This window comes from Daphnia pulicaria, chromosome 4 (assembly GCF_021234035.1).
Source record: "Daphnia pulicaria isolate SC F1-1A chromosome 4, SC_F0-13Bv2, whole genome shotgun sequence".
Taxonomy (NCBI): domain Eukaryota; kingdom Metazoa; phylum Arthropoda; class Branchiopoda; order Diplostraca; family Daphniidae; genus Daphnia; species Daphnia pulicaria.
In genome coordinates, this window is record NC_060916.1 from 1,419,918 (window position 1) to 1,445,350 (window position 25,433).

The following is a 25,433-nucleotide window of genomic DNA, read 5'->3' on the forward strand; positions in this document are numbered from 1 at the left end:
ATCCAATCTAAATGTTAATCACGTACCGCATTCAACTCACTCCCCTCCTGTCCGTCTTTTACTCTCCCTACATAATAATATCTGTGTACATCTGGCCGCAAAGATTGTATGGACGAATCGGTCGAGGAGAGAATGACTTCCTTTTGCGACGAAGAAGAAGATGACGACAAAGGCGCTGCTGGCTTGCTGGGCGAGATCGAAAATGCACTGGGCATGGGCATTGGCACATTGGGTACAAATCGCTGGATCAAATTCAATTCGCTAAACTCAAAAGACAAAAACATTGAAACTAACCGCATGTGTCGAATTTTCAGGAGAGCTTTTTTACTAAATGATGTCCGTCAATGTACGTGGAAGCTTTTTGGCTCCGTCCGTCCAGTCCTTATAAGAAGTGTTGTTGCGAACACGTTGGCCAGCCCGAGTTGGAGGAGGCGGTAGGCGGGAAAAAAAAAGGGGTTCAAATTTAGCGCTCGCAACTTCCGCCCTGTCTAGGGACGACAAGATGGATCCGGATCTTTTTCTCGTTAAAATAGAAGAAAAAAAAAGGAGTTTTGAAAAACATGGGCTGGAAAACTATGGGGGAAAGAGTAGAGTCCCTTTTTGAAAAAGTTGTGTGGTTCCTGGAACATACAACACAAGATGAGCTGCTCTATAACTTCCTCGGGGCGTGGAGTTTGTAGATGGGGGGGATTGCTTTTATTGGCAGGAGGCGTCGTCGTCGTAGTAGTAGTCCACACACACGCGCTGATGCGGCGACGCCATTGCTGCCTCCGTTGTCAGTCTCTTGCCGCCTTCCGGCCGCTCAACTCCATCTCCACCCATACAGACCACCGCTACCGCCGCCTTCCTATTTTTAATGTTTTTTCTTCCTGTCGGTTCAAGTGTTTGCAACAGCACACACGAGTAACACTAGTAGCCATGTGTCCTTTGTGGCTTCTTGTCGACTGATTGCTCATTTGCAGTACCTCTCGGGACTTTGTTGTGTGTGTGTGTGTGTGTGTTGGGGTGGAATTTGACCGCCGGTCCGAATTTGTTCGTTTGTCTTCGAATTGAAAACGAAATTTTTCTGATTTCAATTTTTTCCATCGCAATGGTCAACCGAACAGGATCTTCGTCATCGCTTTTGTCGACGCCCTATCTAGCCAGTAGTCCTAAACCAGGTATTTTTTTATTATTTTTATTTTCTGTTATTATCTTGTCGGCTATTTTGAACGTAGTTTTTTGTTTTTTTATTGACATGCCGTTCCTTAGAATTAAAAGGGATTCGGTTTATGTAGAGCCATTCATCACGCTCAATCCCCCCCCCCCATTCATCCACGTAGATTAAATAAAGACTTTGGGAAACCTCTGCGCTTTTGCTCGTCCTATTTTTATCATCAACAGCTTTTGACTGGGAAATCCTTTAATTCTTCACGTTTCGACAAGAAACATTTTTCAAATAACTGAATTTTCCCATACCGATGTCTAGTCAAGTTAAACAGACAATTCATTACAACTCTTTTAATTAGTACTGAATAATGATGATTCAATCACTGTAATGAATGAAATTTATTCCTTGTCCTTTTGAATAATTAAATCAGGTGTTTGGTCGCCGGGTCAGCAACAACCGTCGAGTCCTCCGGAGAGGGACAGCAACAACCACCAGCAGCAGCACCACCGTCAGTCGCAGCCGGTAGTAGTCTCTTCCGGCAGCAGCAACGGCAGCAGCCAGCAGCAGCCGCCACCGCCAATTTGGATTCCGTCCAGCCAACAGCCTAGCCCGAAATCAGAGCGGAAAGAGTTCCGGCCAGTCCGGCTTGAAGCATTGAAGAAACAGGCGTCCGCCCAACAGCAGCAGCCGCAGCAGCAACAACAGCCCCAGCAGGTATTTAAAAATAGCTACTGCCTTAGAGAGCCTATACAACTCACACACGCGCATATAGACACACACACACACACATAACCAGCAACGCACGAAAAACACACATGGAACATTTGAAACTGATGAAGATGAATGGAACTCAACAGATGATGATGAATTATTTTATTTTTTGACCAATTTATTTCTTTTTCCGGGGGACGCGGTTGTACTTGGCTGCCAAATTTGATTTGTTGTTTTATGCTATTGCCTGACACTTTGGAACGTGTTACAAATGGATCAAATCCACCCAAAAAAATGTTGAATGTCATCAACGTGCGTGAAATAGCGCGAGGGAGGCCAGAAACCACCTGGGGGTGTTGGCAACAACGGTACCAAACCGGCGGCTCCGACCAGTTTGCCACCTTTTGCTACAACCACATCCACCGCAGCATCTCATCCATCCACCAACGCCCCAACCACCTACTCCTCTTACTTGTACCCGTCCAGCTGGGACAATCAGCGCCAGCAAAATGCCCCACCGTACGGCAACAACAGTGCAAACAGCACACCCATAAACACACCGGCCAGCGAGCACTCGGTTTTGACCAGCACTTCGACCAATTTTTCCGGTCCGTCTCCATCCTATTTTTTTTTATAGCCACTCACCCACCCAAAATGTAAATTTTAATTCAAATGATTTCATTTCCAATCAGCTTTGTCTTGGGACCGGAGAACAAACGGCGGGTCCACTTATAGTGGCGGTTCGGGATCGACAACACCTACGCCTTCGTTACAGCCTTTGCTTCCGCCGGCCACATCTTCGACGCCAACCAGTCACCTGCCCAAGGTGCCCAACACCACCGTCACTCTCCTACAGAAAGCCAGAGGTCCGTCCATCCCATTTGCAATTTGAATTTTTGATTGGATGACCACCTTATTCGATGTTTTTCCAATCATCAGAGGGACAATTGCCGAAAGGTGCCGCTTACCTGGACAGCCCCAAACAAGGCGAACGTTCCGGAAATCGCCTAGGTCAACCACCTCCGCCCCAACAGCAACTGTACCGTAGCCCATACGAGCAAGGTCTGCTGGCCCCGGCCGTTTGTTTATATTTAAACAACACCGAAATAGTTTATAGGAAAAAAAAGAAATCAGTGATTGTTATGAAATTGCCGGCCCGTTTTTCTTGATTTGTTTGTTGATTGCTTCCATCAGTGTACAGCATCCAGCGCGAGTATAACGTGCCCTCAACGACTTCTTCATCTGGCCCCGGCGTTTCACAAGCCAACGGCGACGAAAATAGCCAACAGCCAGCGGCGGCATCTTCTTCTTCTTCTTCTCAGCCGCAAGAAACGCGCAAGTTTGTCGATTTGACGGCCAACAAATTTAGCGGCGTCGGACCCGTTTCCAACGAAGGCGTTCCCATCGCTTTGCGCTCGGTAAAACTTCCAACTGACTACGGACTTTGTTCCACCTACTAGTCTAGTGTCTCCATTCGTTTCGCTCCGTACGGGCCACTAATTATAGTCTGTTATTTAGACAGCGCAGCCATCACACGTTCGTGTACGTACCAATTAGTTTGTAATCATGTAGTAGTAGTCGTCGTTGCCAGAATCGTTTCTCTCTTAACGAGATACTTGGAACCATTTGAACCTTGAGCGGTTATACTTGTAACAAAGGCTGTGTATCGAGTGCTATCAAATGTCACCTTGACGAACATTTTTTTGTTCCCATATCGGCTGCTGTTTGACTTTTGTTATCTTTAGTTTATCGATCGATGGTAGGTGCTTTGAATATTTTGAGATTATTATGTAGAACAGTTTTATTCACACGCTCGGGTTCACAGACGTTTAAAAAATGTTGATCGACGATGAAACGAAGGTAAAAAGGAATGGAGTGCTCTCAAGTGCAACGTCTATTAATAGTCGACAAAGAACTTGTTTATCATATCTAATATGACGTCATTAGCGAATTTGTTGTGTAATTTGGATATTCGTTTCTCCAGGGCATAAGAGAAGAGGATCATCATCACTGGTACCGGCGTATGTACGAGTCCTTACACAGGGCAGGAGGTCCAGGTAATTTTATTAAATTAATTGGCATGTTGATTCATTCAAACTCTTGATATTTGGTTTTTAATTTTCTCAAGGAGATTACGTCACTGTACGCTACAAACCTGGTCGTGGACGAGGTGGAGGCTACCAATCGGAGCCGGATCAGAACCGATACGATTACGATTCGGATGCCGGTCGTTACGCAACTTTGGATCGCAGACGTCAACGCATCCACAACGATTCCGAATCTAACGGCGGATCACCTTCGCGAATAACGTAATTATACACCAATTAATTAACTTATTCCATCTAGACATTCCTGTGTTTTACTAAAACACGTTGGAATTATTTACGTACAGGAATCAAGAATCTGAATCCTATCGTTATCAACCCGGTCGGATTGAAGATTACGAGCCGGGAATCCGTTCTTCTATCACTCAGCCTCAGCCAGTCAAACAGGTAACTTTTTATCATTGACATTCCATCAAATTAATCGATAACATTATGTTGAATGTTAAATTTCAGTCACCCAAGATCAGCATCCCCAGCAAATCGTTTACGAATTTGTAAGTTACATTTGTCTAAAATGTCTTTTAAGACTTGGAATTTGATTACATTTGTTTTAATGAATTAGATTTAATTTTTTTTTGAATGAATTGGATTTAATTTGTTTTAATGAATTTGATAAAAAAAATTTTTTAATGACAGTGCTTTGAAAGAATCTGGTTACGAGAGTGACTCTCAACTAGTCTTTCGACGGCGTTATCCGGCCGATTCGGCCGAAGGGGGTACTGGACCGACAACTCCGGCAACCGATCCGCAAGAGCAGCGTCTTTGGTACCGCGACATCCAGCGTGGAGGCGAGGTGCCATTGCACGGACTCCGCAAACAACAGCCCGATCGACCACAAGGTAAGAAAAGGCGATCCATTTCTTAAAGCTGCATCCGCTTTATAGCCGAAATTTCGATCATTGCATTTGGACTGATTGCAACTTTTATAACATTCATTGGGACCAAATTCCATTAAAAACAAAAACGCATCCAGCTAACCACAATTGATGATTGTGATTGACCGGTAGGTGTAGTCAAAATTGTAGAAGAATTAATTTGGTTTTATATCATTTTGGGGTTTTGATTTAGCTATTAGCTTTTATCATTTTGTTTTTTGTACAAATTGATTTGGCGTTAACATTCCCTGTGATTGGCTTATCTCCTTTTGTGTGTTTGCTGCATTACCTCGCCCAACGTCATATACGCTGGTAATTCGAATCAGACGAGTCGACCGATCCGTTCGATCGTCGAATAGGCAGAAGCGAGAAACAGCGCAAAAGAGATCCTTGGCGCTACATCCGGTTCAAATCCAAGTCTCCGACTCCGCCGTCGACGCAGAGACGACGCTACCGATTCCTCTCCGTTCCGGCCGTTTTGAGCCGATTGCAAAGCTGCAAAATGTTCCGCAGCGGAAGCAGCAAACGACAGTCGAGCGCCACCAGCAGCCCGAACGCGTCGGAAGAACGCCACCAAAAAAGCACCGGAACGTCGACCGCCAAAACGACAGTTTCCATCGGGACTTCGACTTCTTCCAAGGGCAAAACTTGGCGCCGGATTAAATCCGGAAACGGTACGAGTGGTACGACCAAGAAATCTCCGAAACCAACAGCGCCCAGCCCCGTTGACGGAGGATTTGTTCAGCGGGAAGAAACGGCAACGCCGTTGATGGACGACATTACCGCAGTTCCTCAGCCCGTCCAACCGATTGAACCGGAATCCCAAGAGCTGGAACCTTTGCCGCCTCCTCCTGTAGAAGATATGCACGTCGAGCAGCCGCCGCTTCCACCTCCACCGCCTATCAAAGCGGCGATGGAATCGCCGGAGTTAAAGCAGCGGTCAACACAACAACGCGTTCCGTCCCGTCCGGCGCTTCCGTCTTTTCCGGCCTTTCCGACCTTGTCTCCACTTCAATCCCGTCCGGCTAAGAAGAAATCGTCTGGCAGTAAATCGGAGCCGGCCCTGAACGTCTACCTCCATACGCGTCAAATGGTTTCGCAATCGAAATTCCGGCGGATGCAGGACGAGCCAGTCGCTCAAGAAGAGACGCCCAAAATGACCAGATACCAGAAACTGGCCCGCGACACCAAAAATCTGGTGGCTAGAATTTCTGGAGAGATTCCGAGCACAGAAAAAATCCGCCAAGCGCTAAAACTTCCAGCCGGAAGCAACGGCAATGGAAATGGCTCCAACGGCAACGGATCTAACGGCAAGAATAACTCCGACGTGGACGTCACCGATCCTGAATTCATTTGCGATGAGCAGACGGCGGCTATTCTTTTAGCCGAGCTGGAAGGCAAACCGGAATCGGAATCTCAGAAAGCGGATGGTGCAGCAAGCCAGAAGGCTGAATCACCGGTCCAGCAGCCGCCAAAACAACAACAACAGCAGCCAGAATCAAAACAAGAGCAGATGCAAGAACAACAACAACAACAACCGCAGCAACTTTCGGAACATTATCATTTTGTTGTCCCGCTTGAAAATAGAACTGAAGACGGGCAAGGAGATTTTTATTCTTCCCGTTCCACCGCCGGCAGTCCGGAATACATCAAGACTCAACGTTTCACCCAGCTGCGCTCCCTTTATCGCAGCCTGGAACGGCTCAACGAGCTGGAAAAATTGGTGCCGACTGACGAGCTGAACCAGGTGGCCAGCACCGATGGCATCATCGACTTTGATTTGTGGCGCCGGTTGAGGCAGCGAGAAAAGGCCCAGGAAGAGATGAGGAATTTGGCCACCTGGATTCAGGCGGCACAAAGAGAAGGCGAGTGCTACTTTGGCACATCGCCGCCACCCAAGTGGCAACGCGGAGCCGATCCAGGACTCCGCATCAAAGAACAATCCGTCCGTCACTTGACGGACAAATACAAGACTTTGGCGGAAGCCAAACGCTATTCGACTCAATCGCTACCAAGGAACTTTGCCCAGTGTCCGGATGGCAGTCGAGCGGAATCTCCGGTATCGACTGGACGAGTCAGTCGATCCAGCCAGAGGCGCAGCAGTTTGACGGGAAAGCAGATGGCCGTTTTGAAATCGCAATTATCCCGCGTCTATACTCCGCCGAGCCGTTACGAGACGGTCGTCTCTCCGCAAAGACCGCCCCGGAAGCTTCCGGAATCGTTGCTGAACCCCAAACTCTACGTCCGAAGTGTGTCCGAATCCAGTCGTGATTGCACGCTCGCCAGACTGGAACAGCGACGCAATCGGCTAATGGAATCGCAGAAGGCGTTGTCCATCGCCGGAAGTGGACGTGCCGTCCATCGCTCTCAGTCGGCATCCGCACCCAAGCAGCCAAATATCAGCGAAGCGGAACGCCGTAGTTTATCTATGCGGCTCGGTGCGGAAGTCAAACAGCGTTACATCGCCGGCCAGCCGCCCGCCACTCCGCATCAACAGCCGCGATCCACCAGAGCGGCGATCCAGTACGTTCAACAGTTGAGCCAGCACATGTCGAGAAAATTGGCCAGCTCCCCGCGGATGATGTCGCCCAGTTCGCCGGGTCCTTATCGAACTCATCAATCACGTAGCTCGTCGCGCGGAAGCTCGGCCAGCAGCCAACAAGATTACTTGCTCGTGCTGACACCTCGCGGGCGGAATAAAGCCGACGTGGAATCAGCTGTTCAAGAATGGGCCGATTCGGCCGTCGTTGGCAAAACTCCTTCTCCGACTCCGGCTGTTCCGCAGCGCTCAAGCAGTTTGAATATCCGCGCCAACTTGGAAGAAGATTCTCACAGTTCAAACTCGTCCGTCCAGACGGTCATCCATCGCGACGTCCAGAAGAAAGTGGATTTCTTTGAGAAGGTCATTGCTGACTCGGTTGGCGATCCTTGCGACTTGGCCGTCGTTCCATTTCGGACTACTCAGAGCGTCAATGACCTGCGCCGATCCGCTTCGACATTGGTGGGCCGTCGCCGGACCCGCTGCGCCGTAGTTCCGCAGAGGTCGCAAAGTCTTTCACTCCAACGGCCCGGATCATCCGCTTCTGCTTACGGATCCATGACCGATCTCCGTCTTCATCAGCTGATGGATCGAGTCAAAAGCTCGTCGCCGAGTCCTTCCGGCCGTAGATCATCTCCCGGAAGCGTGTCCGGAGGCGGAAGCCATTACATTAATTTGGTCAAGAAAGGCGACGTGGTGAAGAAATGCCAATATTTCAGTTCGCCAAGAGTTGACCAACCATCACAGCAGCAGCAGCAACAACCGCAACAACAGAAGCCAGTCCAGAGGCAGTCGAGGCCGGCAACTCCGCAACTATCCAGCCGTTCTGTTCCTGATTCGCTTCCGCTTTGGAGTGCGACGGAAAAATTCAATCGCAACAAAACGGTCATCAAAGGGCAAGAGATGGGCGACGTTAGTTTCATCAAGCGCCGCTACGAGCAGGAGCAGCCGAGGAATCGCTTCCGGAGCCAGTTCGGTTCGGCTTCGACTCCGTCACTGCAGGATGGCGGAGCGAGCGGAAGTTTCAGCTGGAGTCGTCGTTTGGCAGCCGCCGCTAACAAACGGGTCTCGTTTCCCAATTTTTCGTCGCTAAGTAGAGCCGGAAGCCGGAATGGAAGTGACGCCGGAAGTCGGTCAGGGGGTAAGAAAATGGATTTCACTCGTGTCAAACCTACTTTACTCTCCTCTGCACGGCTGGCCCTCCGTCAAGCACAAACGGCCGCCGATCCGACGGCTCATCAACACACTATCGGCGGAAGAATCAGCCGACCTATCACCCGCAACTCTTCTGCCGCTGGTGGATCCTACAATGACATTCCCTCTACCCTTTCTTCCGTTCTTCCACCCAGCAACACCCAGACGACCACTACTGCCACCCATTCAACAACCAAAACTACTGTGGCTAGTCCTGATATGAGTTTTAAATCCACTTCAGAAGGATCCATCCGAAGCCGTCGATCCATGTCCAGCCCGCTTCCGGCAATTCCGGTATCCACTTCAGCTGCTGCGTCTAATGTGACTCCAAATCCACCTGGAAATACGCAGTCCGAAACAGCCCATTCCAAAGCGGTTCCTAAAGAATCCATCAGTGCCAAAATGACGCCAGCCAGTAAACCGGCAGCAACTCAATCCAGCTCTCCAGTAGGACATGTCACTCCAGAGGCAGACTACCAACCAGTGGCCTCTTCTACCTCTCATTCCGGCAATTTCGATCCATCCATGCATCAGCCAATTTATCGCTACACTCCGCCACCTCCGCGTTCAGGGGGTCGATCCAACCGAATCCATTCCGTTTACGATTTATACGCCACGTATCCCCGCCAGAGAGCCGGAATGCAGTCTCCATCTCGCCCACCTCTTCCAGCAGAGTGGGCTCACCTAACCAGCCCCCGCAAGCCACGAGCAACCAATCAAGCAGGTTGAAAACTGCACAAAAGCTTCGAAAAATTGGGACAAGCAAATTGAACCGATCCACCAGCGGGCCAGCACTAGAAGCACAAACACTTTGATCACGGTTTCCGCGACGGAATCTATAAAGAACGGGGTAGCACATTGAATCCAGCGGATGCTGTTACCACTCTATCGGTCCTTTGCATCCTGGCATGAAAAAAAGAATGAAAATCGCATGGCAAATTATTAACTAATCGCTATAACCCACCGTGACGTCCAAACAGATTAGCTAACTGCACTTGAATTTAATCCATTTAAACAGCAGCTTGTATAAATGCTACTTCCTTTTTATTCGCTTTCGTTGCTGCTTCTAAATGATTATTTCGTTAGTTGAATTGTTTCCAAAAAAGGCGTTATCGCTTCAATTTTTTGTTTCCGTTTTTCTACATTGATTTGTTATTTGAATTTCGTCGTCGTTGACATTAGTGGGGCAAGATGGTGACGGTGTTCTCGATGCTCAGCATGCACCAGGTAGCAACTTCTCCTCACTTTTATGTTTTTCTACTATATACGTAATTGTTATTATTTGTTCCGAGTTTCTGTGCCGACAAGTAGAAATTGGCTGGTTGAGGAAGGCATTTCGTACGTACATTTTTATAGTTAACGCCACGACATTTATCTCAAATAGGCGCAGCGCACAGGTTCGCCGAGTCGGAGGTGACCATTCATTACCGCAGTCCTATCCGCAACCTGCAGCAAAGCGGTCAACAGCAGGTTCATAGCCTTTACATTTAAATTAAACATTTTAAGGGGGGCATCTTTACATAGTTTGCTGTTAATTCGAACTTTGTGTTTACAGACGGAAATCGACGAGGAGGAATTGAGGCAGATGCAGGCGGAGCACATGAGACGCGTTTACGAACAGGAGCGTAGACGGAAATACATCCAAGAACTGGAAGATATCGAGTCTCGACGTCACATGGATAACTTTACGTAAGTTGCGCTCAATTTTATCAAAATTAGCGCGAAATTACGTGAACGTATTTTCTTAAATTTTTCATAGGCCGCTAATGAAATCCCCGATCCCGTTGAACCGTTATGATGACTTTATGGATGATCAACCGGTGCCGATGGGCCGTTCTGGCAGCCAGAACCAGCCACAACGCGACCGAACTCCCGAGCCTAAAATAGTAGCTCGCGGCCTCTACAACTTCGTGGCTCAAAACGCCCGGTACAACATTTTCTAAACGCTAAACTCTTCTCGATCACATTTTGTTATGTATACTTTCTCACTTAGGGAATTGTCGTTTCAAAAAGGAGATATTATCTTCATCCGGCGACAGATTGATAAGAATTGGTACGAGGGAGAACACAATGCCATGGTAGGCATCTTCCCTGTCAATTACGTCGAGGTATGTAGAACAATAACACGTCACAATGACACGATCACCATGACAACGTTTGCTGATAATAATTTGTCTTTAATTCAGATCGTACCTTACGATGGAGTACGATTGACAAACCGTAAACCCAGCGAAGGCAAAGGCAGAGTCAAATTCAATTTTGTGGCCCAGACGCCGATTGAATTGTCTCTGGTTAAAGGGGAATTGGTAATCATCACGAGACAAGTGGACGAGCACTGGCTAGAGGGTCGCATCGGTCAACGCCGTGGCATATTCCCCATTTCATACGTCGACATTATCCAGCCTTGTTCTTCACCTCCTTCCAACCAAAGTAAAATTTAATTTTAGATTTTTTCGTCCAAAGATGTGGACTTATTAAATTTTCTTCCGTTCAGATGTCAAGACCCCGACAACGAGCGGTACCGCTCTAATTACTAACGGATCTCTCCGTTCAACTCATAATTACCAACAATTACGCACTCAGCAGCCGCAGCACTTTTCCATGGTGAGCGAATTTCGAAAACTTATTTTCTCTTCCGCCCTTGTAATAAAATAATTTTTCGATTTTAGCAACAGAAAATGAGCCCGGCGAATGCGACATCTCAGCATCAGTACCGAACAGCTCCAGCACAGTATAATAAACCCAGCAGTTTGATGGTCGACACTCGCTCCGATCCCGTCCTGTAAATTTCAGACTTAGCTCATCTTTTTTTAAAGGTTTCAATTGATGTTGATTGATTATGGATTTTTTTTTTAAATTTCAGATACCGAGCGCTTTACACGTATGCACCGCAGAATGATGACGAGCTTGAACTGCAAGAAAGCGACATGATCTGCGTGCTGGAAAAGTGCGACGACGGTTGGTACGTGGGCACCAGCCAGCGTACCGGCCTCTTCGGTACCTTCCCGGGCAACTATGTCGAACGCGTTTGATGAGAGTTTTCAAACCCGTCGCTTGACATAATTGAATGAATCGATGCGTTGAAAGACAAACAAACAAAACACATACACCACCTATCTGCAACACATTTCGATTCTCTAAATATTGTTACGGTTATTACTATTGTTCTGTTCATCACCTATATATTTCTTATTCTCTCATTTATCATTTGATACAGCAACAGCGCCAAAGAGTCTCTCATTTGAATCAGAACGTGAATCGCATCATTTAGTTGGTCATATTATAATATTCTGCTATACAAGTTTCTTGAGCTTTTATTCAATCATTCAAAAATCATGACATTTGTGTTAGAAAAGATTCTTTTTGGTGGTTTTTATTGTCTGAAAGATTTAACCTATCCATCGTCTTCCTATTTGAAGCTGTCACACCGTGAATTTTCTTGTCAAAAGAGTCATCCGGAAGAACAAGGTTTTTGGCATTAAAATGAATGAGCTGATTGATGTTTGATTAGGAGGAGAGTTATGTATTTTATGTGGATCATCAGTTTCCTCATTGATGTACAGTTGTACACGATTAACTTGGAAAATAATCAGAGAATGCCAACGTTAGAGAGTGCCTTGGATGGTGGAGACCATGTACACAACAAACATACTATACTCACACCCATTACAGCCAATAGCGTTCCGATATGTTGTGTGTCACCCATGGAAGTGAAACATTTCGTTCGCGTTATAATGCATCACTCGTATTAATCGCACTAATCACATACATTAATTTTGTTTATTATTCAATATTTTTATCGTCAGTAATGATAGCCTATCCCATTGAAATTCTTTTTCTCCTTTTCTGCTGCTCGAAAAATCATTTTTTCCCTTCTAATCTATATCTAGAATGGTTTCTCTACAATTTAATTACACGACTGATTGTTATTTATGTCTTTATATTATTTAAATGTTAATTCGTGTTTCGCTTGGCAGCGAAACCAAAGAACTGCCTAAACGACAACATTTTGATCGCGAAGATAGACAACACCTGTCTCAGACAGGTGTTATGTGTGAGACAATATGAATTTAGAGCTGAAACGATTTCATAAATCCCGGTTAAGGTGGCAACACAGCAACACAGATGCCAAACCTAAACATGTGTAGTCTTCACTCTTCAATACAATTGCCACTCTCCCACCACCAGATGGCGAGGGATCTGGGCTGGCATACGAAAAAGAATGTGACCGACTTCTGTCACATGTGTTATGTTACGTGAGATTTGTTTCTCGATGTTAATGAACTTTTTTAAGTAGGATTAGACAGATGAAGTCTGAGCTTCCACGTTACAGCCCAATGTTCATATGGATTTGTTGAAGCCAGTTAGTGAAAGGTGTCATCGGTGTCATATTGAGCTGTTGCAGTCTGTGGTTATGGTGTTAGATCCTGAAGTGTAAACGAGCTCTATGCTTTAAATCTTATGGGATTGATCATGTTTGAATTGATGTTGGACCCAAATGTATGTAAGTTCAAAGTTAAAATTTGGATTCTGGATTTTTTCCCTGATGTTTTAACTAATTTTATCAGGATGTAGAAGTAAAAGAGCCTGAAAAATGCAGCCAAGGATATTGGAAATATGTGGAAATTTAAATTCACTTGCCACCAGGTGATCGACAAAGGAGCCACAACTTAAGATATTGTAATGTGAGTGTGATAGATGATTAAGCTGTCAACCTTTTATTTTCTTGAAAGACGATAGACCTGTACGACTGTGAGATAATATGTATGTACAAACCTACATTACAGTATTATATAAGTTTATCTTAACCTAGTTTCCTTATTTCTATTATACCAACTTATTTCTTCAAATTTTAGATGTATAGCTACTGTCAGTCATCCCAACAAGTTGACTTAGCGCTCAGTCATTTTCCATGGTCTATTAGATCCTCATTCAGTCAAAAGCCTAAAACTCATGTTTGAAGCAAACATTTAGTGGAATACAAATGTGTGGAGATAAGTATTTTCCCATTACTGCTACCAGATGCCTTACTATATCATCACCCATATGATAAAGGTAAGCATTAATATCACCTATCACCACGCTACTGTAATACTTCATAACATTTTCTTTAGCATCAGGAAATTTATCCCACCTGAGGAGTAATGCGGTTGGTTGCAGTAATTCCATCATTACGGTTTTTCATCATGAACATTTCAGTGTCCTTCTTAGAAAAGGTAAAGATTGATATGCTTTTTTAATTTTTATATTTTCATTAATGTAACACATTTTTTTACAGAGCACTAAAGATCCCCAGGGCCACCCTTGAGCCAATGCTGGATTTCACCCTGACAGAAGAGGGACTTCCACCAACGTTCTTCTCCATCCTTATCTTCAAGACGTACGCTCATCCAGCTTCACTACTTCAGTGCTTCTTATGCTGCTAGCCTGCTTCACATCTTTTCTTGGTTCACTGGCGAGTTGGATCACTTCAGTTGCTGTGACACACCTACAGTCACTCACCACGGGATTATGGCTAGGTACCAGACAATTTACTTATTTTCCTAGATTATCTGCTAGTAATATATTTGCGTTAAACTCTTGTCTGTGTAATAATTCCAAGATCAGGCTCTTCTTGCACGCGGAAAAGTGTTGCTTAGTCTTAGAAGGGTTTCTTTTTTCTAACACTAGATGGCTTTTCGATAATTTTCAGCTGTCAAAACAGTCAGTTTCAGTTACTTTGCAAATCTCTTTAAGCATTCGTCAGCAGCTATTGTGTGGAAATTTTTTTGCAAAAACTGACGATTACTAAACCAACAAAGCTCACTTGTCAAATTTTCGATATTTGCTTTTTTTTCTACTTCCGGTTTCTTATTTCAGTTCAGTAAATATTCATTCGACGCACTAAAAAACCACATATTCGTGATCCTCGTCAAATTTGTGGTAAAGTTCATGTTCTTATTTGTACGTACGCGTACTTCCGGTTTCGAGAATTATCCTGAACTATGGCCAAATTTTGGATTTCGTTTGATTCACACTAAATCGACCCCAAATTTCATGGAGATCACGAATATTTGGTCTAATTTGACGACAGTTCAATGGTTAATGCGCTTATCGCTTACTTCCGGTGTACTTCCGGAAATTTTAAATAAAACTAACAAGTAAACCTTGTTCTCCTTTCAGATCCGAGAGTTTCTGTCTACATTTATGAAAAGTTTCTGGATGTCCTTTCAAGAAAAACCCTTTTTCTTCACCCTTTTTGCGTGAAACAGGATCTCTTTTCTTAGATCTAATCTGCCGCTTTCTGCCATTTCTGTGAAAAATTGCCGAGCGTTCGTGACCGTTTTCAGTTGAGCCCATCACGAATTATTTTTTATTTTTTTATTTTTTAAAACAGACGGAACGAGGATCGCTGCGTCCAACACGATTGAATCGCTGATGGAACAGGACTTTGATCTCGTCATCAACGACGTCTCCTATCGCGTAACGACTCGCGAACGCGTTTCCAGGGTAATTTCTATTTTTGGGAATCATCAGTTATTATATAATAATCTGTCGATGTCGACATTATTTTTTGTCTTCCTCTTCCGTTTACTCCGCAGGAAGAGATGGAACGACTTTCAGACGTGCAGAATTTAGTGATGCAATTGTACGAGGCCCTGCACGTCGGCGAACACCAACTGAAGAAGGAACGACATTTGATGGCCCAGCTGGAACAACTTCAATCGCACCTTCTTCCCTTGGAACAAGTAAAAATATTCACATCAAACTTTTTTCTCGTGTTAGACAACGTGATGGGGGTCTAGCTCCCTCCCCCTTGTGTGTGTCTATCGGGAAAGAAAAAACGATGTTGATATAAGAAGTACTCGCTCGGGAAATAAGAATTCATTTTGGCCCTATTTTATCTTATATTCCGGCTGTCCGGAAGAGACTCTCGGCGGGGGGTAATTTTATTATGGCAGCAGCCGACGAGCCCCGTGCGTGTAATCCGATTTCATGCCATTCATTTAGCCAGGAGCTGATGGCCCTCGCGTCTTTTCTGTTTGTCTTGGTTGTCTTTTGGGGTCGACCGAAAGTTACAACTTTCGGTCTTGTCCGTCCGCAGACGGAGACTAATAAAAGCAAATCTTTTCTTTTCTTATTTTGTTAGAAGAAGAATTTAGTGATGGCCGGAGCCGAGCGGAGGACGACAACCTTCACTTGGGTCGGACTGGCTCTCATGGGCGTCCAATTCGGAGCTCTGGCCCGTCTCACATGGTGGGAATACAGCTGGGACATTATGGAGCCCATCACATACTTTGTCACCTACGGAACGTCCATAGCTTGCTTCGCCTATTACGTCCTCACTAAGCAGGTATAGCATTTGACCCAGTTATCATTTAAAAGAAAATTGATTCATACTTAATGTCATTGACAACAGGAGTACATTCTGCCCGAAGTTCGTGACCGCGAGTATTTGCTGCAGTTCCATAAGAGAGCCAAGAAGGTGGGCATGAACGTGGCCGAGTACAATCGACTCCAGGAGAGCCTCGCCCAGGTTGAAAACGATTTGAAGCGTCTGCGGGATCCCCTGCGCGTTCACCATCCGCCGGCAGGCGCCAAACTCTTCGATCCATCGGCCGCCAGCCTGGGCTCCTCTTCCGACCTCGTGTCGACGAGCCTCTGGAATCGAACTCAACTCCGTCTACAAAATCTTCTACGGACTTCCAAACAACCTTAACATTTTCAATCAGAACAAAAACGAACAAAACGAAAAATGAGAAAACCAAAATCATGACGCAACAAAACAATTACAGGTTCATAACCCTTCGATTAGGTGCAAATAAGCGCAGCCGCCATGACAGTGCACAACCATTTGTCATTTATATAATGAAACAGTTGAAAAACAAAACAAAAAAAAGTATTCATATAGTCTAACATTTTCTTAACATCACTCACATATTTTTTCTCCTCCCCCAACTTGATATTTAACAGCCGCAAAAATTAACGTTTAAATTAGTTTTCTTATTTAGGCATTTACAATATTGTAAACTTCCTGCCAGGTAAAACATTAACGAGATTTTTGTTTGCAAGTGAGCGTGTGTACTTATTATATATTATACAGTTTAACCCCCCTCCCTCCCTAATCTTTTACTTAACGCAGTATTGTTAATCATGTTCATTAGCGTTTATGTAGGTGCTGAACTGTGCTGAACATTGTTCTTTCTACTACATTTCTCTCTTAACAAAAACAAGAAAATTCGTTTTTGATTCAGCTCCTTTTTCGGTAGAGTCGATTTGTCATTGCTCCTCCTCCTTCCATACCGAAATAATGATTGTTATTATTATTACTTACTAACTATATTATACCTTTCAACTTCTTCCTTCTTTCTCTTCTTTTTTTGACGATTATAATTCAGCTGTGATACACAATCCATGAATGATGATCAATCCCGTCATATTTTTCTTTTCTTTTCCCCTGTGATTTGTTTTTATTGTTATTATTTATTCCGGATTGGAATAATCTCATATGTCGCCAGTCTCACGGCTCCTATTATTCAAGACAGTGACCGACGAGTGTGTGTATCTGCATCCTCGTCTTTCTTTCTCCCGATACACAATAGAGGATCTAGGGAATATATTCAGCGTCTACCCCACAAACAGTTTCATTCGTGTGTAATCACGTCGTCGCCGTGTGTGTAGGAAAAAAGAACGAAGTAAAGAATGGGGCAAAGAGTGGGATTTGTTTGCCTTGCAATAACGGGGTATACGGTTTGTACATTTTGTGTCGAGTTTCCTTGAGTTGTTTCCCCATTGCCAGCGGATAGAATAGATCTATGTAGACTACTACAGCTATATCCCCGGCTGTATTATACATAAATGCATACTCAAATAGAGTATGTCGTGTATAGTTTAGCCGAGGATGTGAACGTGACATCTTTTCAGGGTCCCGGTTCTTTTTATTTCTTTTTCTTTTCTGTTCGCCGCGGCTCATCACAATGAGACGCGTGTCTCATCAACCACCCAGCCAAAGGGACCCCAAGTAGCTCTCAGAGAGAGAGAGAAACTTGTTAGTATAGCCATCTCATGCGATCACGGTGACGTTTCCTTTTTGTTTTGTTTTTTGACAGGAAAGATCCCGAAAGGCGTCAAAAAATGGTTGAACAATGTTCCTTATAATGTCGCACGTTGATTTATTGTCGGCAATTTCATTTCAAAGGGATTGAAGGGCGAATTTCTAATGAGAAACATGTCAGAAAGGTCTGTGCAGTCGAGCCGAGCCGCCATGTTGGCTATTAAATAGCCCCCGACGACGAGATGGAGGACGATATAATTGCATCAGATTTCGCCCAGTCAGCAACGAAACGAGCTTCATCATCAAGAAGAATCGAGAAGAATCAAAATGCATCCGGATCACGTGGTAATTATGCGACGGGCGACCGAAGTGGCTGCCAATTTCTTATCCAACTTCATTTTGTCGCGAGTGGAAGATGAGCAGAAACGCCGGGATTTCGTCGTCTGCTTGGAGCAATTGCTGGCCAGTCGTTTGGAACATCATTGGTATCCGGAGCATCCGAGCCGAGGGCAAGCTTACCGCTGCATCCGACTCAATCCATCCAGCGGTCGAGAAGCTCTGATTGAGACGGCCGTCATCGTGGCCGGTCTGACTAACGCCGACATTCAACTGCCCTTGGAACTGACCGTCTGGATCGATCCCGACAGCGTGGCCTACCGATTTGGCGAGAATGACGGATCGCATTGTACTCTGGTATCCTTCGAGGATCAATTCGAGCCTTTGAATAATAATACGACGACGACGACTCCTCAAACACCAATAAAAGGAGACGGACGAGAGTGCCGGCCATGTCAGATTGTTTTCCAGCTGGGTTGTTGTGCTCCATGTCCGGCATTGTCTCATAGTACAACTTATATCGAGCAATATAGATGCCAGGGCTGATTGATCTCGTCCGCTTTGTCTGAGATGCTCATACGACATCACAATAATATGTGTATGTATATCTTTTGTCTTTTCCCTGTGTAAGTTTAGGCTATTCAAATGCCAATTGTGTCAATATTCTTTCTCGCTTGCGCAACAACTGCCACAAATAAAATTTCCAGTACAATAAATTGTTAGGTTTTTTATCTTTCATTTATTTCATAGAATGTCATTAATTCCTCGACAATTTTTATTTTCTGAATATTTTTAAAAAAGAAAATGTATCTTTGGAATACAGTCTGGCAACGTCCAACCTGTCGTCTGCAGAATGTTTCAGTAACGAAGTAACAACTAACAACGTGAAACCGGTGAAACTGTGCAAGTAGAATGTCGTGTCGTGTCGTGCTTCGTGCTAATTTTGCATTACAAATTCTGTCGCCAAAGTTGTGGTTATCATTTACGTAAAGACGAGAGTGTGTACGTAAGTGTGCTGTATGTAAGGTGTCTGCAGAATTTTTCAGTAATAACAGAACAACGTGAACAATGGCCAACTCTGTTCACAGTAAAGTTCAAATCATTTATTAAAATGAATTTGAGATTGTAGAGATTGACGTGAATAGTCAATTTGGCAAGATGAAGAAAACTCACCTGAGCCAACACACCGACATTGAATAGGAATACAAAACGAAAATCGTTAAAAAAGTTAACAACTGTGCAAGTAGAATTTCGTGTCGGGTCGTGTCGTGCATGGTGATGTACTGATGTGCTAAAAATTCTGTCACAAATTTTGTGGTTATCTTTTAGACGAGAGTGTGTACGTACGAAATAATGTTACACCGAACTAAAAAGGTAAAATAAAGACATATCAAAAGACTTTGCTGAAGCACCGAGTTCGTCCAGTTTCATCTAGAATTACTTCCCAGTGCACTTTCAAGGTAAACTGACCTTTCGTGGTCCTTTTCAACTTTCCGTTCTACCCCGTTCGATTTCATGTGCCGATAGAAAACAACCGAAATTCGTCCAAAATCGAGATTTCCCTGAAATGCTATTTCATGGATGACGAACAATATTGGTTGTGTCCATCGAGTACAATGTCGGATATGTTATATTGACAGCTATATGAATCAGCAAGGTAACCGAAGGGTTGTTTTTTTTTTTTTCTCTTTTTTGTCGAAGTCAAAGTGATTTTATACGATGGTACGTGACTACGGGACGTGACTATTTTTATTGCACAGCATTCAAATCAAATTGCAACAAATATAATATAAGCGTCGATCCGTAGGGAATAAAAGCATTTCATTCTCGCCTTAATTTGATTTGATTTAATTTTAAGCTGCGACAGGAAATCAAATTGAGAAATTTTAATTTTTTGGAAGGAAATCTGACAATCAAAATTATTTTTTCACGTCTCCCGCCTTTATTTTTACAGATTGGCACGCAAATTTGTGTTCAGCCATGCACAACTGTGATGCGCTTGTAATCGTGAAAAGATTTTGAAAAAATTCCAATCCGTAAACGAATTAGAGGCGAATGAATTTTCTCTCATATATAGTCCATCCTGCATCTTGTAAATCTGGCAATTAAAATTTATTTTTTGTTTGTCGCGGTTACATTTCTCCAGATAGATTTTTCAGATATACATATTCAGATATACATTTCTGGTTCGTGTCGCCGATGATGTTGAACCTCAAAGGGACGCCCCAATTTCCTCCTCCAACATGAAACCCGTGAAATGGGTGTAGTAGTTAACGCTGTCATACAAAGTCGAGGATGAACCAGAATAATCAATCTGCATCCAAACTTGATCGCCTTTTTTTAAGTTCAGCGTCAACTGGACGGTCAACGGACTCAATTGATTAACGGGGCCGTAATTCTCTCGAACAAAACTCGACCCGATTAGATTCCCGTTCAAATAAAGATGACAATAAAAAAAAACAGTTGAAGATGATGATGATGAAGATTGAAGATGCGCAACTCCCGCGAAAGAGAAAAAATAAGTTCCCGGTCGCGGTGCCGTGAATTTTCCCGATGTCAAATTCATAGCGTTTCCCTCGTTCACCACCGCCAAATCGAACGGAATCGGAGTTAATTTGGTTTTAAAATGAGATTTTCTCTGGACGTAGAAATGGACGGGCGCCGATTTGACGTCGGCGTATCCAATCCATTTTTGCTTGGCTGAATAAACAAAAGATTTAGACTAATTTAATTAGACAATCAATAAATAAGAAACTTCAACATTTCATACCAGTTTGATTAGGATAAAAGTTACAGTAAACCGTTTCCATCTTTTTCGATCCTTTCACCAAAAAGAATCCGTTGACTTTTTGTCCATTTCGCTCCAGATCTGCACACGAGGTTGGCATTTGACCAACGACCGTTCTCGTTGTGCTCAAATTTGTTGTAATTCCCAAAACATAGAAAATTTCTAGACCATTTCATTCCATTATATTAAAAATTAAAACAATTAATAAATTCAAGAAAATTAATTCTAGACTTACCTTTCACTGTACTCAGATTTTCCTCGGCGACTTTGAGTTCATGTTCTAATCGTTACGCAGTCCATATACACACAATGACATTTAAAAAAAAAATTGGTTGGTACAAATTCTATTGAGATTTTTCTTTTTTGGCTACATTTGAACACAAATGTAGCCAAAAAGTCGGCTCTATTTTTTCAATCACAAAATTCTTTGAAAAGGTTTTTGCATTTGGGGTTTTTCCAATTTCACAATCTAGCATTAAAATACCTTTTATTTTTGTTGACAAATCATCGTCTTTATTGGTTAAATCAGTCCTCGTTTTCAGCAAATCCTGCTTAGTCTCTGTGTGTGATAAAGAAAAATAATTAAATCGAGTTCAAAACAAATTCAACTTTAGGTATTAAGCTTACAAAATTTATACAAAAATATTTCGAACGTATTTGTTAAGGAAAAGGTTTTATATTTGTTATACACTTATATAGTCGAATTATTTAATTTTTAATTTAAACATAATGTGTATTAAATATTTAAAAAAATTTCAGTTTAACCTTTGAGTTCAGTTGACAAATTTCCGGCTGTGATTTTCGTTTCTGCTAATTGTTTTTCAGTAGCTAAATTTATAAAAATGTACTTGGATTATATCTCATTTTCTCACATAACAATAAAATTACCATTTAACTGTGTAGATAAATTCTTAACATTGCTCTTCGTTTCCTCCAAGTCGATTTTGGTTTTCCCCAACTCCTTTTTAGTCCCTATAAATTCAAAGAAAACAGAATTCAATTAAATAAAATTATTTTTCAAAAACTTGTTATTCAATTTAAAATTTACTGTCGAATTCAGTTGAAAAATTTCTGGTCGTGGTTTTCAATTCTGCTAATTCTTTTTCAGTCGCTAAATTCATTGAAAAGGTTTTGGCATTTGAGGTTTTTATCACTTTTAATCTAGCAGTTAAATACCTTTTAATTTGATTGACAAATCATCGTCTTTTTTGGTCAAATCTGCCCTTGTTTTCAGCAAATCCTGCTTAGTCTGAATAGTCTCTGTGTGTGATTAAAAAAAACACAATTAAATCGAGTTCAAAACAAATTCAACTTTAGGTATTAAGCTTACAAAATTTTATACAAAAATATTTCGAACCTATTTTGTTAAGAAAAATGTTTAATAATTGCTATGCGCTTACATAGTCGAATTATTTCATTTTTAATTTCAACATAGTGTGTATTAAATATTTAAAGAAATTTCAGTTTAACCTTTGAGTCCAGTTGACAAATTTCCGGCTGTGATTTTCGTTTCTGCTAATTCTTTTTTAGTCGCTAAATGTATGAAAATGTATTTGGATTTTATCTAATTTTCTAATATAAAAATAAAATTACCATTTAACTGTGTAGATAAATTCTTAACATTGGTCCTCGTTTCCTCCAAGTTGATTTTGGTTTTCTCCAACTCTTTTTTAGTCCCTGTTCAGTGTTCAAACGCACATCTTTTTGGAATGCAGTTTTCGCCAATTTCTAAATAATTTAAAATACCTTCTAATTTATTAGTCAAGTCGCTCTTCACATTACTAAGCTCGGAATTTATTTTCACCAAGTTATTCATGGTTATGTTTAAGAGCTCAGTAGTGGCTGCAATTCAAATACAATAATTTAATTGAAATTTAATGAATTCTATTTTCAAATTTTTTGCAAAAAATGTTTCAAAAACCTTTGAGTTCGTCCTTTAAATTGTTCCATTCGTTAACGACAATCAATTCTGCGTGTTCCATAATTTTAATTGGCGCCGACAGTTCAGCGTTCGTGTAACGGACCCGGATGTTACGATCCTGAAACGATTGAGAATCACGAAATTTTGCCAAATTGATTCGGCTGAGTTGCATCGGTTTGGGCACAAATTTCTCTCCGTTCCATTCGACGTGATTTCTACTTTCTTGTAAAAACTTTTTCACGTCTTCCTTCAAAATTTCAACACGCCGGGAACTATCGGAATCGTTTGACAATTTCCCTGAAATGGCTGAACTGATTCTGTCCGCGTTAGCCCAACTGTTTGAGTCGTAATTGTGTTGAATTCTTTCTTTATTCTCCAACTTTCTGTCATATTCTTCTGTATTCTTCTTGGCGTTTTCACTCTTCTCGTTTTCTCGTTCGGCATTGTGCGTGTTACTAATACCTACTGCGACTTTAGCGCCAGCAGTAACGCCATATCCACTAAAAGTGACTTTCGTGTCAACATTGTTGGTATTCGATTCGTCATCGCGAGTTTGATTGCGACTTAATTGTTCTTGATCAGTCGCTTGTGATCTTTTCATTTCATTTTCATTTGCATCTTTCGATTGATTTTCGCGATTAATTTGTTCCTCTCGTCTTCTTTCCTCGTCTCTATTACTCGAAATTAATTTTTCTGTTATTTGCGCTTGTTTCTCCGCTTTTTGAAACATATCCGCCAATTTCTTTTGAGTTTCCTTGTCTAATTTGTTGAGAATTTCATTTAAAGTTTTCGTCGTCTTGTCGGGCCGGTAATTGTCTTCATTCCAAAAAACAGAGTCCCACATTTTGTCACTTTGCTCTTTGATGGTCGTCCTAGACGTGACCAGCAAATCTTTTAAAATATTTAAAATTTGAAACTCCGTGTCAGGCGACCCGACCTCAGAGTCGTCAAATGTGTCCATTCGAATGTTGGTGGCCGTTTCCGACAACATTTTCTTCTCATCGCTGGCCGTCAGAAAAATTTCTTTTTTGTCTTCAAATTTCTGTAAAAGAGTCGAGACCAATGTACCGGAAGTGATGCTTTCGATGCTGATGGTCGTATGTTTGGTTTGCGACGTCTGCGATGACAAACTGTACAGGAGTTTAAGTTGGTGGAATTGTTTGGGATTTGATCGCATTTCATTGGCAAGTTCGTCGCAGATTTTCGGGTCATAACACGACAAATAAAACCAAAGGGTTTTGCTCTTGTCATAATTCGTCCACTCTGGATACAGCGAATAATCTACTGTGGGTCTTTTGCTAACGAGAATGACCTTTTCCAACGGAATGACTCTCACTTGATTAGATTTGATTTGATGACCGACAATGTCATTTAAATGTTTGACAACTTCATTTTCGACTTTGTCGTTCCACATTTCTATGCGGAAGCTCATCTCTGGTTGCTTCGTAACGTTGTTGTAAGAACTAACGGCACTTTTGTTGTCCAGCAGCGCAATGGGAGAGTAGAAATATTTCTTCTGGCTGGCAGTTGCCGTTGGCTTGTGATTATTGGCGTGTTCGTAAATTTCAATGAGAAAGTTGCCGTACTTCATGGAACTTAACGTGTCAGGTGAGATTTGCAGTTTCGCCCAAGAAGAAGAACCGCCGGTGTTGTCTGATTGGCAGTTGCAGCAAACGGCAGCCAAAAATATGACGAAAATGCACCTCATCGATGTAGAAGCCATTTCCGTTCAAAACTAGTGGAAAAGAATCAAGTCTTAGATTATGAGATTATGTCGGAGACCACTATTAGTTTTACTAACACTTAAACTCAAACTAAAAGGGAACTCTCGAATTACTGCGTATTCATACAGATAAGTTGGGCAGACTCATTCGCTAGCATTGCGTGTACACTGTTCAAGGTTCGCGATAAAAGCTTATTTCTTTTAATTATTCGTGTGCGCGGTTAAAGTCCAGGATTGAGTGGAAGACTAAACAGAAGTGTAATTCAATATTCCTGGCTAAGTACCTACTACGAGTAACATTTCGGGTGGACAAACAAATCCTCAATCAGTTTAAAAAAATCGCGGGCAGAAATGAAATATAACTTTAAAGGTCATAGAAATCTCGAATGCCACTCATATTACTCTACGTCAGTGTTATCCACCAACACCCCAAGCACTATTGAAGATGAAAAGATGATACATTATTGCTCACAAACGGCTAAAAGATGGTGAAGATGCAGTTTATTGGGATCGTAACTATTTCTAGTGGGGATTTGTTTAATGGGGGGAATTTGTTTTTGTAATTGCAACAATTGAAAATAAATTTTGTCCACAGAAAAATTGAAAAGGCTTACCTTATAGGTGATAAAAAGCACAGGTACACTTGTGACGATATTCACTAGAATTGTTTATGGGTTTTATTGACACGACTGTACAAGTTTGAAACCGAATAGGGACTCACAATTTGGTACAGAAATATAAAGGCAGACTCATTCGAATTGGGTTTTCGCGAATAAAGTTCATCCTCGAGAGTTGAAGATAAAAAAAATACGTCATGTGATATTCCCGTCAAGGTTTTATAAACTGTACATATTCATATACAAACAGATTCTCGATTCTTTTAAAACGATGTACCAAAACAAATAAAATATAAAGCTAAGAGATTTGAGAAATCTCGAACGCTGCATATTTCACATTGAAATGAGTTTGGTAAGCTGACACCCACCAACCGCGTGATTATAGGCGACGCCTTTTGCAGTGAGACAGGCCTTTATTTTTCCTCTGAAACCTTCGACCA

At 42.6% G+C, this 25,433-nt stretch overlaps 4 protein-coding genes and 1 pseudogene across 18 annotated transcripts in view; 4 read left to right on the plus strand and 1 right to left on the minus strand.

Moving 5' to 3' along the window:
- Nucleotides 1–12,503, plus strand: part of LOC124335996 (serine/arginine repetitive matrix protein 2-like) — a 32,037-nt gene extending 19,534 nt beyond the window's left edge. For 5 of the 6 annotated variants that reach the window (XM_046789502.1, XM_046789500.1, XM_046789505.1 and 2 more), the window contains 20 exons: nucleotides 1,107–1,160; nucleotides 1,581–1,864; nucleotides 2,187–2,469; nucleotides 2,554–2,727; nucleotides 2,801–2,923; nucleotides 3,056–3,279; nucleotides 3,846–3,918; nucleotides 3,990–4,170; nucleotides 4,254–4,353; nucleotides 4,420–4,460; nucleotides 4,603–4,805; nucleotides 5,168–9,298; nucleotides 9,959–10,044; nucleotides 10,130–10,263; nucleotides 10,334–10,501; nucleotides 10,568–10,682; nucleotides 10,761–11,004; nucleotides 11,069–11,178; nucleotides 11,244–11,356; nucleotides 11,438–12,503. In XM_046789502.1, coding sequence (XP_046645458.1) covers nucleotides 1,107–1,160; nucleotides 1,581–1,864; nucleotides 2,187–2,469; nucleotides 2,554–2,727; nucleotides 2,801–2,923; nucleotides 3,056–3,279; nucleotides 3,846–3,918; nucleotides 3,990–4,170; nucleotides 4,254–4,353; nucleotides 4,420–4,460; nucleotides 4,603–4,805; nucleotides 5,168–9,298; nucleotides 9,959–10,044; nucleotides 10,130–10,263; nucleotides 10,334–10,501; nucleotides 10,568–10,682; nucleotides 10,761–11,004; nucleotides 11,069–11,178; nucleotides 11,244–11,356; nucleotides 11,438–11,606 — 7,010 coding nt within the window. In that variant the 3' untranslated portion in view covers nucleotides 11,607–12,503. The remainder of the gene's footprint in view (nucleotides 1–1,106; nucleotides 1,161–1,580; nucleotides 1,865–2,186; nucleotides 2,470–2,553; nucleotides 2,728–2,800; nucleotides 2,924–3,055; nucleotides 3,280–3,845; nucleotides 3,919–3,989; nucleotides 4,171–4,253; nucleotides 4,354–4,419; nucleotides 4,461–4,602; nucleotides 4,806–5,167; nucleotides 9,299–9,958; nucleotides 10,045–10,129; nucleotides 10,264–10,333; nucleotides 10,502–10,567; nucleotides 10,683–10,760; nucleotides 11,005–11,068; nucleotides 11,179–11,243; nucleotides 11,357–11,437) is intronic. The other variant, XM_046789503.1, reaches the window with a different exon arrangement.
- The window catches only part of LOC124336387 (calcium uniporter protein, mitochondrial-like), an 878,707-nt gene extending 861,728 nt beyond the window's left edge, over nucleotides 1–16,979 (plus strand). Inside the window, exons 1-9 of one of the 7 annotated variants that reach the window (XM_046790172.1) lie at nucleotides 12,774–13,078; nucleotides 13,143–13,259; nucleotides 13,431–13,629; nucleotides 13,689–13,790; nucleotides 13,853–14,093; nucleotides 14,951–15,063; nucleotides 15,156–15,302; nucleotides 15,704–15,907; nucleotides 15,974–16,979. In XM_046790172.1, coding sequence (XP_046646128.1) covers nucleotides 13,991–14,093; nucleotides 14,951–15,063; nucleotides 15,156–15,302; nucleotides 15,704–15,907; nucleotides 15,974–16,273 — 867 coding nt within the window. In that variant the 5' untranslated portion in view covers nucleotides 12,774–13,078; nucleotides 13,143–13,259; nucleotides 13,431–13,629; nucleotides 13,689–13,790; nucleotides 13,853–13,990 and the 3' untranslated portion in view covers nucleotides 16,274–16,979. Of the gene's footprint in view, nucleotides 1–12,773; nucleotides 13,079–13,142; nucleotides 13,339–13,430; nucleotides 13,630–13,688; nucleotides 13,791–13,852; nucleotides 14,094–14,736; nucleotides 15,064–15,155; nucleotides 15,303–15,703; nucleotides 15,908–15,973 lie in introns of those variants that run through there. The other 6 variants (XM_046790173.1, XM_046790175.1, XM_046790171.1 and 3 more) reach the window with 6 other exon arrangements.
- Nucleotides 1–25,433, plus strand: part of LOC124336054 — a 570,649-nt pseudogene that overhangs the window by 183,723 nt on the left and 361,493 nt on the right.
- On the plus strand, nucleotides 17,182–18,622 carry LOC124336488 (protein BTG1-like). The gene is made up of 2 exons (XM_046790324.1): nucleotides 17,182–17,691; nucleotides 17,753–18,622. The coding sequence occupies exon 2, from the start codon at nucleotides 17,936–17,938 to the stop codon at nucleotides 18,488–18,490; it is 555 nt and encodes a 184-aa protein (XP_046646280.1). The 5' UTR covers nucleotides 17,182–17,691; nucleotides 17,753–17,935; the 3' UTR covers nucleotides 18,491–18,622.
- Nucleotides 19,706–25,150, minus strand: LOC124336048 (synaptonemal complex protein 1-like). Of its 4 annotated transcripts, XM_046789646.1 has the most exons (13): nucleotides 24,991–25,148; nucleotides 22,654–24,388; nucleotides 22,479–22,574; nucleotides 22,326–22,409; nucleotides 22,203–22,265; nucleotides 21,909–21,992; nucleotides 21,781–21,843; nucleotides 21,621–21,704; nucleotides 21,498–21,560; nucleotides 21,217–21,291; nucleotides 20,968–21,012; nucleotides 20,715–20,894; nucleotides 19,706–20,644 (listed from the first exon to the last, which is right to left on the minus strand). In XM_046789646.1, exons 2-13 carry the CDS (start codon nucleotides 24,374–24,376, stop codon nucleotides 20,157–20,159), a joined length of 3,048 nt encoding a protein of 1,015 aa, XP_046645602.1. In that variant the 5' UTR covers nucleotides 24,377–24,388; nucleotides 24,991–25,148; the 3' UTR covers nucleotides 19,706–20,156. The 4 variants fall into 4 exon arrangements, with proteins under 4 accessions (XP_046645602.1, XP_046645605.1, XP_046645606.1 ...); XM_046789649.1 differs by lacking the exons at nucleotides 21,781–21,843; nucleotides 21,909–21,992; nucleotides 22,203–22,265 and having other exon boundaries at nucleotides 24,991–25,149; XM_046789650.1 differs by lacking the exons at nucleotides 21,621–21,704; nucleotides 21,781–21,843; nucleotides 21,909–21,992; nucleotides 22,203–22,265 and having other exon boundaries at nucleotides 24,991–25,150.